Source organism: Astyanax mexicanus, chromosome 13, assembly GCF_023375975.1.
Source record: "Astyanax mexicanus isolate ESR-SI-001 chromosome 13, AstMex3_surface, whole genome shotgun sequence".
NCBI classification, from domain to species: domain Eukaryota; kingdom Metazoa; phylum Chordata; class Actinopteri; order Characiformes; family Acestrorhamphidae; genus Astyanax; species Astyanax mexicanus.
Window position 1 is genome coordinate 2015118 of NC_064420.1, and position 16265 is coordinate 2031382.

At 39.2% G+C, this 16265-nt stretch overlaps 1 protein-coding gene across 9 annotated transcripts in view; it reads left to right on the forward strand.

Moving 5' to 3' along the window:
• The window catches only part of hspg2 (heparan sulfate proteoglycan 2), a 159934-nt gene that overhangs the window by 125334 nt on the left and 18335 nt on the right, over nucleotides 1-16265 (forward strand). For 7 of the 9 annotated variants that reach the window (XM_022677111.2, XM_049462688.1, XM_049486523.1 and 4 more), the window contains 19 exons: nucleotides 1183-1318; nucleotides 2807-2955; nucleotides 3193-3322; nucleotides 4236-4379; nucleotides 5173-5307; nucleotides 5401-5582; nucleotides 6200-6395; nucleotides 6503-6682; nucleotides 7320-7580; nucleotides 8085-8247; nucleotides 8906-9003; nucleotides 9149-9415; nucleotides 9517-9629; nucleotides 10329-10476; nucleotides 11560-11676; nucleotides 12534-12551; nucleotides 14097-14181; nucleotides 15333-15477; nucleotides 15596-15698. In XM_022677111.2, the coding sequence (XP_022532832.2) occupies nucleotides 1183-1318; nucleotides 2807-2955; nucleotides 3193-3322; nucleotides 4236-4379; nucleotides 5173-5307; nucleotides 5401-5582; nucleotides 6200-6395; nucleotides 6503-6682; nucleotides 7320-7580; nucleotides 8085-8247; nucleotides 8906-9003; nucleotides 9149-9415; nucleotides 9517-9629; nucleotides 10329-10476; nucleotides 11560-11676; nucleotides 12534-12551; nucleotides 14097-14181; nucleotides 15333-15477; nucleotides 15596-15698 (2770 nt within the window). The remainder of the gene's footprint in view (nucleotides 1-1182; nucleotides 1319-2806; nucleotides 2956-3192; nucleotides 3323-4235; nucleotides 4380-5172; nucleotides 5308-5400; nucleotides 5583-6199; nucleotides 6396-6502; nucleotides 6683-7319; nucleotides 7581-8084; nucleotides 8248-8905; nucleotides 9004-9148; nucleotides 9416-9516; nucleotides 9630-10328; nucleotides 10477-11559; nucleotides 11677-12533; nucleotides 12552-14096; nucleotides 14182-15332; nucleotides 15478-15595; nucleotides 15699-16265) is intronic. The other 2 variants (XM_049486520.1, XM_049486521.1) reach the window with 2 other exon arrangements.

Sequence of the window (16265 nt, forward strand, 5' to 3'; positions counted from 1 at the left end):
CCACGCAGAAACTGTTGAATTTCTCAGAGCAATCACTACCGCTTCAGTGCTTTACAGCTAAGCAGCTTCTACCCCCGGGATGCCAGATAGATTCCATTCATTGCCCTCATACCTTCATTTTAATGTACAAATACATCTCTGTATAAAATAAGAGAGCTCTTAAAAATGATGAGTTTCTTTGATTTTACCAAATTGAAAACCTCTGGAATATAATCAAGAGGAAGATGGATGATCACAAACCATCAAACCACCAAACTGAACTGCTTGAATTTTTGCACCAGGAGTAAAGCAGCATAAAGTTATCCACCAAAAGCAGTGTGTAAGACTGGTGGAGGAGAACAGGGTTATTCCACCAAACATTGATTTCTGAACTCTTTATGAATATGAACTTGTTTGGTTTCTTTGCATTATTTGATTATCTGAAAGCTCTGCATCTCTCTTTTTATTTCAGACATTTCTCTTTTTCTATAAATAAATGCTCTAATTGACAATATTTTAATTTGGAATTTGAGAGAAACGTTGTCTGTAGTTTATGGAATAAAACAGCAATGTTAATGTTACTTAAACATAGACCTATAAATAGCAAAAACAGAAACTGATTCAGAAACCGGGGAAAAATAGGGGAAAAAACAACAAAAGCTACACAATGTTGCTTTAAGGAAAATAACAACGCCTCTAACCATGTTCTGTCCTTGTCATCATGTAACATCTCACTTTGTCCAATGTCTAATCTAATCAACCGCACTGATGCTATTAATCATTGCAATCAGTGAGTATTATTATATAAATATTTTTATTATTATTATTATTATTATTATTATTATTAAATAGAGAACTGGCCTCTGTGGAGTCTAACATTCACGCCTTATACTGTACCCAAGACACATAAGCACAAATCGCATCACACAGATCAGAAGCTAAAAGCATTAATGTAAAAACTACATCACTGTTTCACAAGCGCTTCCCACGGCTTCCCACGGCTTCCCACGGCTTCCACTTTCTTTTTATTATTTACATTAATATAGTCCTGCTCGGATCATGTCAGGTAAGATCTGATGAGGGATGGAGGTAAAATGACTCTTTTTGACAGGTTTTTACAGTCATTGATTGCAATATGTTATAAACTCATCAACCATAACCCACACTTACCCCGCCCACTCCCGTCTGACTCCTCCCCCTCAGGCCCGAGTGGAGCGCACTGATTTCGGGACTCTGACCGTACCGAATATGAAGAGGTCAGATGGTGGGACGTATCTCTGCGTGGGGACCAACGCTGTGGGCTCCTCCGAGGCTCGCATCGAGGTCACTGTGGTGGAACGTAAGCTAATCAATACTGTGATCTGCATTTTTAAGTTGTCGCAAATAGTGCCATGCCAAATGTCATGGGACAGGTACTAGCATCCCGTGACTTTTCACTGCTTTATAAATTTATTTAATCTATTTAAAGATTTATAAAAAGGGGGTCTAGGACTAAAACTCCCACAAAAATAAATATGCAAAATTCCTTTTTATCCCATTTTATTTTTTTTTTATTTTTTATTTTAAAATTAAAAAAGCAAGTTTGTATTAGGTACTAAACAGATAATGATTCTATATGACAGGGGCTTTTCTGCTTGTTCCTGGGCTCCCTATCTCCTTATAAGGGCGTTTTTTTTTTTTCCGGCCGTGTCCCAATTCACTAGCCGGGGCAGCGGTAGTGTATTGGAGCACGACCCTGACGACACGGGTTTGATCCCACGTGAGAAGCGGTGTACATTTATTTATTTATTTATTTTTTAATCCTTTCTTCTTGGGTTTACCTGCTTTGAGATCAACTTTTCTGCAATTGGGTTCAACTACCCTCTGGGCTGGAGAGCTACTAGTGCTACTGTAGCAGCACTCTATCCCATTACACTTCATTTTCCAAAACAGATTTTTTTTTTTTTTTGTGGCCCACCACTTAATGGCTTGGAAAATATCTGGACACAAGAAATAGTACTTACAGTAGCAGGTCATAAATACACTAATACTCAAATAATGAGAATATCAAAATAATCAAATGTGCAAATGTGCACACTTATTAAATAACATAATAATTTAGGACAAGGTGACATTTGACAGCAGAAAAATGTATTTCTCTATTTAACTTTTAATTATTTTATTTATAACATGTTTTATTTTCACACAAAGACATTTTAGCAAATCAAAGTCCACTACATTACGATCAAGTCTCTTTTTTCCTGACTTCAAAAGTCAGAAGCTCTGAGGTCTGAGGATGCATGTGCTGCTCAAGTGTTAGGAGCATTGAAGAAATGAAGAGGGATTATGTAGTTTCTGTATAATTTTTAGTTAAAAAAAATACTAATATTTAGTTTATAGTTGTTTATATCTGAGTGATCATATACTATATTTACAGACATATGGTATAAGTCTATGTATATATAGTTCTGCTAGACGACACATTACTTCCCTGCTCTACATATGCTGACAATTATCATAGGGAGAAATGGAGCGTTTGTTAGATCATTTAACATCTCTGGAGGCTGGAGTTGCTAAGCTGTTGCTATGCTGTGCCAAATGGTTGTTAAGGTGTTGCTGGGTCATCTTAGGTTGTTAGGTTGTTGATAGGATACTGCTGAATTGCTATTGATTTTGCTATGCGATTGCTGTGCTGTATTAAGTGGTTGTTGTGCTGTTTATAAAACGTTACTAAGGTGTTTCAGGTGGTTGCTAGGTTATTCCTAATTTGTTTTGCTGAATTGCTGTCCCATATATGTATAATGGTTGTTCTAAAATGCTAAACTATGATCTTTCTGTGTTTTTATAGCTCATGGCACAAGTGATGTCTCCATCCAGCCCTCTGAAGCCTCTGTTGTTGAAGGAGAAACGCTGGACCTGAACTGCTTTGTTCCAGGAAACCCGCCTCCTTCTGTCACATGGAGCCGAGCCAATGGCTACCTCTCCCCCAACCACCAGGTACGTGTTTAAGTCTGCTTGTCTGCCTAGGGTCATTGTCTTGCTGCATGATCCACCTTCTTTTGAGATTGAGCTCACGGACATATGTCCTGATTTTTTCTTTTAGTATATGCTGATTTAATTTAGGATTGATAATCATTGATAATGGGAAACCATAACACTCTTAAACATAAACCTATAAATAGCAAAATCAGAGAAACTGAAGTGGCCTCTTAATTTTTGTGTGTGTGTGTGTAGGTTATTGGAACGCAGCTGCGTATCTTGCGAGCGTCTCAGGAGGACTCTGGAGAGTATATCTGCAGGGTGGACGGTGGTCCACACGTCCGGCAGGCGTCCGTATCTGTCTCTGTCACCTCTGAGTCTTCCCGTAAGCATTTTACTCACATTTAGCCATAAGTTACTTCATGTGTTTGAGTCCCATGTGAACACTGCAGAACTCTGAGAACATACACTGTACTATTTTTCATTTTGTATTTACACTACCAGCCAAAAGTTTAAACCCACTGCACTGAACATGTGTGTTTAAAGAGTATTAAGATGCCTAGATGAAATATCAGTTAAAGAGCCACTAAACCCTAAACCATATTTTTTCCATTATTAGCCGAATGTGTTTCTTTGTAATATATACATACTTAGTAACATAAGTAAAATAAGCTGCACACAGACTACTTTTTATTGTGTCAAAGTGTGATTTTGCCAGTGTTGTTCCATGAAAGGCATACTTAAATATCCTTAAGAAATGTAAGGGTTCTTACAGGTAACCAATAACCACTAAAGTTATCATAGCAATTGCTTAGTAACACCACAGCAACCACCTAGCGATCACTTGGAAACACATCACCATAGTAGGCATCTGGGATACTATGGCAACAACTCCATCAATCTCAAACTCCTTAGCAACAGCATAGCAACCACCATAGAAAAAACACTTGGAATAGCATCCTTGGAAAGCTGTAGCATCTACCTACCTGTCACTAAGTCGCAGCATCAAATGAACCACCTGGGAAACCACAGCAGCCACTAGCAAACAAGCATGGTATTCGTGCATCTCCACAGTAGAATATAATAAAGAATAATAAAGAGTGTTTCTATAAATATTTTCAGTAAGTAGATGGATTTGATATACAGTATAGCAAACCTTGGATGCACTTGAATAATAATAAATAATAAATAACATTTTAAATTATAAGATTAACTTTATTTGATTCGATTGTTACTGTATTGTACGTGTTGTCCTGAGCTAACTGTGTGTTAACTGTTGTTGTTTTTATCTGGAGAAGGTCTCCAGAGCCCCATCATTTCTATTGAGCCTCACAGTGCAGTGGTGAAGCTCGGAGAACCAGCCAGCTTCAGGTGCAGAGTTCACAGCGGAGCCCAACCCGTCCGCCTGGAGTGGAAACTCACCAACAACCAGCCCATCCCAGGTATACCAGTACTACCAGGGACTGTTCTATGGCTTCTATTCTGCACAACATAGACTGTTAGGGTTTAAAGAATCTTAAGAATTCACTCAAACCATTAAAAATACGTTCAAGAGTAGCCAATGCAGCTCGATTTGTTTTATTTATTGATTTATTTATGTATTTATTTTATTTAATTGTGTAGATAATATTAAGCTGATGCTTCTTAACAGGATAGTTGTTTAAGGTCAGGGATACAGTAGCAATAAATTATAATAAATTGAGGGAAAATCCAAAAAAGAGACAAAATCATTGCAAAAGTTTTAAAGAAGGACGCAGAGTGATCCAGTGGGCTAAGATTGCTGGTTCGAATCCCGGTCATGCAGCTTGCCATCAGCTGCTGGAGCCCCGAGAGAGCAAGATTGGTCTTGCTCTCTCTGGGTGGGTACAGTACAGTAGATGGCGCTCTTTTCTTTCCCCTCATCACTCCTAGGGTGATGTGGATCAGCACAAGGCTGCATCTGTGAGCTGATGTATCAGAACCGAGTTGCTGTGATTTCCTCCGAGTGTTAGCGCTGTGATGCTACTCCGCAGTGTTCGACTTCACATGTACTGAAGGAGACGTTTGATAGTTTTCAACATCCTGGTGTTGTGGCATAAATAAATTGTGGAGAAAAATGGGAAAAAAGAAAACAACTTTTTTAGGATTCGAGCTTAGCATCCACACATCAGCTTAAATAGGACTGTCAATAGGGAAAATTGTCACAATAATTACATTATTAATACAATACTTGCACATCACTTATTTATTTTGTAGATAATGCGAAAATCAGCCCCGATGGATCCGTGATCACCATCACTAACGCCCAGTCAAAAAACAAGGGCACCTACCGCTGTGTGGCCAGCAACCCCTTCGGAATCACTCAGAGTATCGTGTCTCTGATTGTGAGAGGTATGGTAATAATAATGTGATAATAGTGAAACTACAGGTTACACTTTCTTTTTATTATTTTAATCTTCATTTTGTTCATTATGTTCCCTTCAGAATCTCCTAGAGCCACAGTGACCCCTACAGGCCCGGTGCACATGAAAGTGGGTGACCCCATTAACCTGGAGTGCCAGGCTGCTGGAGAGCCACGCCCCTCTGTCAGCTGGCACAGACTGGACAACGCCCGCAAGACCATGCTGAGCAGCCCTGTGCCCATGGAGTCCAACGCTGTGCTGCAGGTCAGTATTGAGCTGTTGGTTTTTTTATTTATTATATTATGAAGGTTTATAAAGCCTTAGGACTACAGGCAAATTCACACGTAATTCCATTAATGTAAATTTTTTTTTTTGTAATTACCGTATTTTTTGGACAATAAGCACACCAGATTATAAAGCGCACTGTCAATAAACATCTATTTCTGGTCTATTTTCATACATAAAGCGCACCGGATTTTAAGCGCATTTTAATTTTAACTGCAGTCCAATATACTCAATTCTGAACCGCAAAGAGCTAGCGCTGTGGTTAGCAGCTAATGCTAATACTGCTGCACCCAGCCTTAGTGCTGGAGAAACTTTAGTAAAAACTCACCCTCATAACTCTGTACTTCAGCAAAGTGCCTTTACTGCTCCTTTATACCTGACTGGTAGAATTTATTCATAAGGAGCACCAGATTATAAGGTGCATTGTTGATTTTTGGGAAAATTACAGGATTTTAAGTGCACCTTATAGTCCGAAAAATACGGTACTGTAAAAAAATTCTTTCAGCATTGATATGCTGGAGTCTGCTGGGAACTGACCTGAGGAGTTATAATGTGATAATGTAATAATGTGATGTTCTACTTCTTCTTCTCTGTAGATCCTGGTTGCCCGTGCTGAAGATAGTGGGACGTACGTTTGCACAGCGCAGAACAATCAGGGAACGACTGAGACTCGGATTGAAGTGATTGTAGAGGGCGGACCGGCCGTGCCCACGGTGCCCCGTGCCAGCGTACGCGAGCCCATGAAGGTGGTAGTAGAGGGGTCTACCACCACCCTGCACTGTGATGGTTATGGTAAGTGTGTGAATATGCTGTCTGTTAATCCAGGGTTACTCTGTGAATCTGGATCTGAATTCTGCCGGAATAAATAAACAGATTTGGATCACCTCTGTTGTTCTCAGGATTCCCGAAGCCCACAATCAGCTGGTCTAAGCTTCGCGCTCCTCTTCCCTGGAGGCACAAGATCGTCAACGGCAGTCTGGTTCTACCCAGCGTGGGACGGCAGGACTCAGGACAGTACATCTGCAATGTCACCAATCACATGGGAACCAGTGAAGCCACCATCATGCTGGATGTGGAGAGTGAGTTTAGTATTTATAGTAAAGTATAGTAAACAATACTCAGCAATAAGAGTGAGAGCTGAAGGGATATATATATATATATATATGTACAGGAGAATACAGGTGAAACTTATTACAATGATTACTTTCTAGAAGTGCCATGTGCAGAGTCATGTGGGCGAATGTAGCCCATGTGTGGTGCGTTCTGGGTAGTGTAGTCCTGGAACTGAAAATTGCAGGTAGAGCTTAGTGCAAGGGAGACGCATGCGCTTTCAGTGCCAGGCGCGACATTTACACTCTTTTTTTATTAATAATTATACTTATAGGAAATTATATTTATATTATAATTTATATTATACACTCTTTTTTATTAATAATTATACTCATAGGAAATTATATTTATATTTATAATTCATAATTTATATTTACAATTATACTTAAACTATATTTATAGGAAATAAAGCTTGTATAAAACCATTTCCAATTTATTGAAACGCAGGGAACGCCTTTGTAACGCCCACATGCAACCAGTTGGGGAGAGGCAGTGCATTCATGTGCGTTTTAATGCGATGGCGCAGTGTTTATTAAATACAAGGATGGTGTAATCATCAGTATATTCAGTGTACTCCTGCTCTAACGTTGTGTGTTTCTCCCTCAGCTACACCGTACACCACCTTGCTGCCGGATGACGTGTCCGTGAGAGTGGGGGAGGTTATCAGGCTGCAGTGTCTGGCTCATGGTACCCCACCCTTGCGCTTTGAGTGGAGTAAAGTGGGCGGGGTTCTGCCCGCCACAGCCGAGCAGCAGGGTGGTGATCTCCAGATTAACCTGGCGAGTCCTGATGATGCAGGAACCTATAAATGTGTGGCCAGCAACAAGGTTGGCCACAGTGAAGCGATGGCTAAAGTTTCTGTGAGATGTGAGTAGAATAAATCTGCTTCACTTCACTCTGTGACCATAGCAACCACCTGGGAAACCACAGCAGCCAGTTAGCAAAGTATCCATAGTATTCACCAGAGATATCATAGAACCAGATGGAAACAACAAAGAGACCACCTAGGACACCATAGCAAACTGATAGATAGGATAGTAACCACCTAGAAACCACTTGGAATGCCATAGAAGCAACAGTAATACACTTTTGATACACACAACTATTATACACTTTTATTAATAATAATACTTATGATGGCAATAATAAAAATGCTATTTAGGTGTATTGGTGTAGTTATTATTATATATATGTATATAGTTATGTAACTGCTTATTTAATTAAATAGATAACTAATGAAGTACATTCACATTTTGTATTTAAATTAGATTTTTATTATTATTATTATTATATATTATGGGAAAATCGTAATAACTGCTTATAACTGAAGTAAGTAATCTGCAGTGATCTGTAACCGTGTCGTGTGCTCAGCACCCCTGTCGGTGCGAGTATCTCCTCAGGTGGATGTTAAGGCTCTGGGCAGCGCTGCAGAGTTCACCTGCTCGGCCAATGGAGGCCCAGATATCAACCTGGAGTGGCTGAAAGAGGGAGGAGCCCTGCCGCCCAATCACCACGTCAGAGACGGAGTTCTGAGGTGGGTGACAGCAGATGTCCAGGGTTTTCTTTTGAGAGCTGAGTGTTTTATTTTTGTGTTGATCCATCATTCGATTAACTGAAAATTGAATGAATATCTTTAAAAAGTTACTTTATTTCAGTCAGTAATTCATTTCAAAATGGAAACTCATGTATTATATAGATGTATTAAACACAGAGTGATTTATTTTAAGTGTCTATTTCTTTTATTGTTGATGATTACTATGGATTACAGCCAATAAAACCCCAAAAATCAGTGTCTCAGAAAATTACTGTTATATAAGACCAATTAGTGTGCCAAATCCTGCTGGAAAATGAAATCCCCATCTCCATAAAACGCTTACAGTGCTTCCAGACCCTGATACACTGAAAAAAAACCTCTTTAAACTGATGAAGCTGATTAAGTCATTGTAGACAAAGTAGTTGTGAAGTTATTGTCGAGCAAATGTTTGTTTGTAACAATAAAATTAATAATTTCATGAATAGAACACCTCTTAAACTGTTAAACATGGGGGCGGATGGATCATGCTTTGGGCTTGTGTTGCAACTAGTAGAAAATGGAACATTTCACAGGAAGAAAGAAAAATTAATTCAATTAAATATGGTTAAATTAACCATATAATTCTTTTAATTTCACATCTCTTTGGAATATCTGACAGGATTGAGAACCTTGAAAAGAGCAACGAGGGAGTCTACATCTGCAGAGCCACCAGTTCCTACGGACAGGCCCAGGATAGCGCCAGACTTACTATTCAAGGTGAAAAAAAGTTAATATGCATATTCATACAAGTTCATTTTAATCACAGTTTTTTTTTTCATGCATCTTGGCATCATGTTCTCCTCCTCCACCAGTCTTACACACTGCTTTTGGATTTTGCTTTATTCCACTCTGTGTGCCACAGCTCTGCCTAAAGTGATGATAAACGTGAGAACGTCGGTGCAGACGGTGATGGTGGGTAACTCTGTGGAGTTTGAGTGCCAGGCCGTCGGCGAGCCCAAGCCCACCATCCGCTGGAGTAAGGTGGGGGGCAAGCTGCCTGATCACGTACAGGTAAAGGGAGGCATGTTGAGGATCATTCAGGTGACCGAGGCCGACGCCGGACAGTACCGCTGTACCGCCACCAACGACGTGGGATCTGTGCAGTCCACAGTGGTGCTCAGCATCCAGTGTATGTTATATTTTACTGATTCTACTAAAAGACCCAACTAAAAATGCATCATTTGGATCAGTCTGATCTTTAATCCATGCAACCGTTATGTGTTATTAAAGCTCTACCTCAGATTGCTGCTCAGCCTGAAACGAAAGAAGTGACCGTGGGCTCTAATGCAGTTTTCCCCTGCATTGCATCAGGATATCCAGTTCCCACAATCACGTGGTCCAAGGTATTTCATATTAACGACAAATTCAATCCTTAACCCTTGTGTGGTGTTCATGTTTTTGTTACTCGTTTACTTTGTTACTTGTATTTAATTCAGCAAAATTAAGCAATTTTACATTAAAATGCTTTACACATGCTCGCTTCACCTAAATTACAAGCAATATAAACAGCTTACATGGTTAATATTTGCCCTTTACCTTTCTTATGTTACATTTCTTTTAAAAAGTGCTACTCCTTTTTTTATTAGTTTTTTAATAAAATGTAAAAGAAAATGAATTAAACTCAAGATATGAGTAGAAAATTTGTTTAGTTTCAAATTTACAAATGAAGCAATGTTTATTAGCCCTTGGTCAAACATACTGTATGTAATATAAATGTGTAGGGGGGTGTGTGTGTGGGGGGGGGTGTACAGTGTGTGTTTATCAAAAATGTGTTTTGATATATGTTTTTCACAAAAAATGAGCCAATGCCAATGAGTGTCAGTTAGAAAAAATATTTTTTTAGTATCATTTGATGAAAAATGAAAACAGGTCCCACAGACCCGAACACCACACAAGGGTTTTGTAAACCATATTGGGCTGACTCTTTATATTTTCCCATGATTTATCGACTTAAACAACATTTCATAGCTCCTTTATTTATAATAATTCACTGCTTTAATGTATCTCCTTCACTTCATAACAATGTGTCTCCCTTTCTTTAGCAGGATGCAGAGCTACCACCAAAATCTGTACAGGATGGCCACGTTCTGACAGTATCCGATGTTACCCACGAGGATTCGGGCACCTATGTGTGTACGGCCTCCAACAAGCAGGGCAAAGTGCAGGCCTTTACCAAGCTGATAGTGCACGGTGAGTCAGTCCTCTCTCCAGCTCACTATTATTACTGCAGAGGAAATACATCACTCTGAAGATCTCTGTAATAAAAGTGACAGAGCCGGTCTTCTGCATAGAGCTCAGCTGTAATTATACTCAGCAGAAGCCGTGCTTTAGTGAAGCGCTGTAGTGCAGCGCTGCTCTATAATTGTAGCTCAGTGAAAGTAGTGGTTTAGTTCGGTGTTTCTCTATAATGCAGTAAGAGGCTCTGGCCACGTCACGTGTCTTTACGTACTTACGTCACACGTACAGCCTCTAAAAGAGGATCCAGCTCAGTTTTACTGAACGCGAGCGGCTGGTGGAGCAATGGAGACTTCAGAAGAGGAAACTCAGAGCTTGGTACTTCATTCACTCATAGTAAAACCAAAGAAACAAGGGAGTGAAGTTTGGGTGCATCCAAATTGTAGAATAATTAGAAGCACTCTTTTTAAAGCTGATGTTCGTACATTTTGGGAATTGGGGGATTTAGGGCCCTCTCTGGTGAGAATGGGTATTTGCACCAAGCATGCGGAAGAATCATTTAAAACTGGGCGGATGAATCCGATTCCAGGTTATGTTCAGTCAGAGAAAGAGAGAGAGAGAGAGAGAGAGAGAGAGAGAGAGAGAGAGAGCGCTCAGTCAGAATCTTTACTCCTTCGTTTCTTTGGTTTTACTATGAGTGAATGGAAGAGCTACTGAGCTCGGAGTTTCCTCTTCTGAAGTCTCCATTGCTCCACCAGCTGCTCGCGTGAAATAAGTACGTAAAGACGCGTGACGTGGCCAGAAGAAGAACTCTTTTTAGAATTAATATATTAGGTTTAGTAGGGATGGTGGTTTCAGCACACTGCTACAATTAAACACTATATTTTATCCATATTCTTCTCCACTCAGAAATACTTCTGCTTTTAGTTTAGAAACAAAAAACACAGACTGCTGCTTTAAAGATGCAATAAGTTCTATAAGTAAAAGTCAAAGTTCAGCATACTCAAAAGTCCACAATGCATAATTCGATTCCTAAGCATAAGTTGTTCCTTTTCTGCTTATCTCTGGTCTTGTTCATTTCTGCTGTGTGTTTTTCAGAGCGAGTGATGCCGTATTTCAGCCAGGAGCCTCTGTCGTACCTCACGCTGCCCACCGTCAAAAACTCCTACAAAGCCTTCAGCATCAAAATCACCTTCAGACCAGACAACGTAGACGGTAAGGATGTTCCACCTAGTGATGAGTGAGTCATTCAAAAATGATATATTTAGAATATCTGAGTAGCTTGTTTGGGAATCAATTCAGTGATTTACCTAATTAAATCATTACACAAAAAAGGAAGGCGTACACATTATTAAAACTATTTCAAAAGTTACAATTGGGATGGTTGCTTAAACCGTGTGCCCTATTATTAAACTGTTAAACAATGGAGTTGGTTTTAAGACGTGTTAACAAAAAGAAAAGCAAGTCAGTCTGTATTCTAAAGCTGATACACATCTCTGTAAAAAATGAGAAAGCACTTAAAAATGATGAGTTTCTTTGATTTTACTAATTTGAAAACCTCTGGAATATAATCAAGAGGAAGATGGATGATCACAAACCATCAAACCACCAAACTGAACTGCTTGAATTTTTGCACCAGGAGTAAAGCAGCATAAAGTTATCCAAAAGCAGTGTGTAAGACTGGTGGAGGAGAACATGATGCCAAGAAATGCATGAAAAAAAACTGTGATTAAAAACCACCAGGGTTATTCCACCAAATATTTATTTCTCATTTTCTGTAAATAAATGCTCTAAATTACAATATTTTTATTTAGAATTTGGGAGAAATGTTGTCTGTAGTTTATAGAATAAAACAACAATGTTCATTTTATTCAAACATAAACCTATAAATAGCAAAATCAGAGAAACTGATTCAGAAACTGAAGAGCTCTCTTATTTTTTTCCAGAGCTCTATTTCACAGAGTAAATTTGTGTCTTATTTTTGTAAGTATCGTACATTATCGTTGTATTTTCTGTTTTTAAAACTCACACTTTCTTTTGTTTTCCCCAACTCTCTTACGTTTGGTATGAAGGTCTCATTTTGTACGCCGGTGAGTCTGAGTGTGAGAGCACACTTTGCTGTAAGACTTGGTTACAGTGCAGCAGTAGTGTGTGCTGTTGAGTGAGTGATGGTGAAACGAGTGTGCGAGTGCACAGAAACACAGTGTAGGTTTTAAAGATGGCGGCTGAGAGCTTGCAGGCATGATGAAGATATCAGAGTCAGTGCATCACGCTTCTCATGCTTCAGAACGTTGCTGTGGAGGATGCTGCATGTTTTCTGATCATTCTGAAGCTTTTTGCTGTTCACGTAAAGTGAAGATGTGAATGAATGCTTGTATGCTGATGAATTGAGTATATTGGATGTGATATCTGGAATACCACTGGCAGCTGCAATATACTTGATTTTCTCAGTATTACAGTATTTTTCGCACTATTAGGTGCACTTTAAATACTTTTATTTACCCAAAAATCAAAAGTGCACCTTATAATCCGGTCAGGTATTAAGGAGCAGTTAAGCCACTCTGCTGAAGTACAGAGTTATACAGGAGTTTCAATTTTAGTTTAGTTCTCCAGCAGTGTTAGCATTACTCGCTAAGTGCTAGCCATTCGGTCATTCAGAGAGAGAGAGTGTTATCGGCCTGTAGTCGGCTGCTAACCCTGGCTAGCACTGCTGGAGCAGCATTAGCATTACCCGCTAACCACGCAAGCCATTTGGCCGTTCAGAGGCGAGTATATGTTTTCAGGAGTAAAATCTATTAAAATGTTCTGTAAAAAAAAGCAAAATGCACCTTATGTATAAAAATAGACCAGAAAATAGACATTTATTAATAATGTGCCTTATAATCCAGTGCACCTTATAGTGCGAAAATATGGCATATCGTTTTTTTTTTTTTTTCTCAGCTAATAGACTGAATAAAATCAAGTTCTGTAGTGGACATCATGCACATTTTTGCATATCTGAGCCTAAAAAATGTTCTTTTTATTTCAGAAACTTTTCTATCACTATTTCTATCACATTCTGTGGTTAAAGGAAGTGTTGTAAAACCTGATATATGTTATATATATATATATATATTGTCCTCCCAAAATGCCAATTCACCAGGAAAGGAAGAGCAGGAGTTCCCTCTGTTGTACAGAATAGGTTCATCAGCTTCATCAGAGTTACCAGCCTCAGAAACTTAGAAAAAATGTTAACAGCTCCCCAGATAAAAAAGGCCACCTAAATGCTAAATGCTAAAATGAATATTTTGGTTTGTTTAACACTTTTAAATGTACTAAATGTTTTCTTAGTCATCCATAATCTGCATCACTTTATTATTATTATTATTAATTTAAATCAGATTTAATATTTAATTCTGCTATCAGAAGAGAGAGGATCAGTATGATTAATAGAAGTATGATTAATAGCTCTGTTAGGAGCTGGCATGTGCCCTGGCATGATGCTCGCGTGGTCCGCGTACCCCGCCCCCGGCTCAGCTCAGCTCAGCTCAGCCCCTCCAGCATGCTGCTCCTTCCTCCAGCTTAAAGAGGATGATGCTTTTTACCTCCCAGCCCGGGTGATGCTCACTCCTCTAACACCGGCCTCGTTTTTCCAGGTATGATCCTGTATAACGGGCAGAAGAAGTCGATGGGAGCTGATTTCATTTCTCTGGGTCTGGTGGGCGGCCGTCCAGAGTTCAGGTGGGTTTATAAATACAGGTGTGTGAATGGTCGCTGTCAGTCATCACACACTTCTCTCTCTAAAGTAAGCTCAAACACACTCTGCACACACAGCTGGTGAGATCTCAATGCTAATAGCAGTAGTAAAGCATTGGTAACAGAATGGGACAGTGTGTTAAGCAGCCACTCAGAGTCCTAAACACTGGCTAATGTGATTTTATATACTTTAATAAAACAAGCTGTACAGCCTGTACAACCGTTTATATATATATATATATATATATATATATATTAATTTTTATATCGATTTTCATAGCAAACAGCTGTTCCTGAAGTCATGTGTAAAATTATGCATGCAGGTTTTAAATGAATGCATAGATAAAGAGAACACAGTTAAACAAATGAGACAAAATATATATATATACACATATTATACTTAATCATTTGTTTGTTGAGGTAAATGATCCAATATTACACATCTGTGAGGGGCAAAATTATGTGAACCTTTAAGATTAGCAGTTAATTTTTCTGAAATTTCCAAGAATTTCCAAGAATTTCCCCCCGGGGATCAATAAAGTATCTATCTATCTATCTATCTATCTAATTTGAAGGTGACAGTCAGGTGTGAGTGGGCGGAGCCTGTTTTGTGTAAAGAACAGGAATCTATATCTATAGTCTGGTCATATATAAAAACCTTATCCCATCTGTGAAACATGGTGGTGGTAGTATCATCATTTGGACCTGTTTTGCTGCATCATTGATGGAACCATGAATTCTGCATTGGGCTGTTGAAAGAATGTTTTGTGGACAGATCAGACCATAATAGAGCTTTTGAACTATGGTTTAAATAAAAAACGTTATGTTTGGAGAAAGATCTGTGAAACATGGTGGTGGAAGTATCATCGTTTGGGCCAGGACAGCTTGCCATCATTGATGGAAGCATGAATTCTGAGTAATATCAGATAATTCTAAAGAAAACTATCAGAACATCTGTTTATGAGCTGAATCTCAAGAGGAGGTGGGTCACGCAGCAAGACAATGACCCTATGCACATGCACCCTAAGTCTTTGGTTGTACCAAAATATGTTGTCTCATTTGTTTAGCTGGGGTCTCTTTATCTACTTTTAAGACTGAGAAAGTCTGTTAGCAATTGTTCTTTATCTGCTGAACAGGTTTGACGTGGGCTCAGGCATGGCCACCATCCGCTACCCCACAGCCATAAAGCTCGGCGAGTTCCACACAGTGCAGCTTTACCGTAACGGCACACAGGGATCCCTCACCGTGAACCAGGAGGCTCCCGTTAACGGCAGCTCCCAGGTACTGGGTTTACTGGTCTTAATATTCCTCTTACAGCACTGTGAGATGGATTAACTGGTCTGAATGGAAGTGTCTTGTGGTGTAGTTTAAACTGGGAACATCTGCTGGCTCTTCACAGGGGAAATTCCAAGGCCTGGATCTGAATGAAGAGCTGTTCGTCGGCGGCTATCCAAACTACAGCATGATCGCCAAAACCACAGAGCTCAAGACCGGCTTCGTCGGTGAGGAAAAAATCCACTGCTTATTTTTTTTATTGAAATGTCTCCTGGGTCTCCTTTTGATTCGAGCTACTGGATGGATCATCAGGGGCCAGTTAATGTCTGCGTGATTAAAGCAGAGTTTAAACCTATTAAATTGAGTTAAATGTGATTTCTTTCACAGGTTTTGCAGAGAGTTTTATACATTTTGGATTTTAGACTCCAGATTTTAGATTCAGTTCAGTAACAACAGTAGAGAAAACAAGTAAAAACTTGGCAAAAAAAATTGCACAAATTAAGATTGCATGGGTGCGACACTCTTAAAATAGGGAGTAGTAAAAGCTGTGCAATACATGAACATGCAAAAATAAATTACATCATTGCTCATCTTTCTAAAAAAAATGTCTAAAGAAGGGTTGGATTCCAGTGCTTTTTGGAAATTAAATGAATGTTAATGCAACATTCAGACATGTCATTTCAGCAGGGAGTTGTAGAAGTTCCTAATGCCGTCCTGCAGAGGTCCATTTCATGCAACGTGAATATATTTCCCAGTAGTGGCAAAATATGAATAATCTTAATTTTATATTTGTC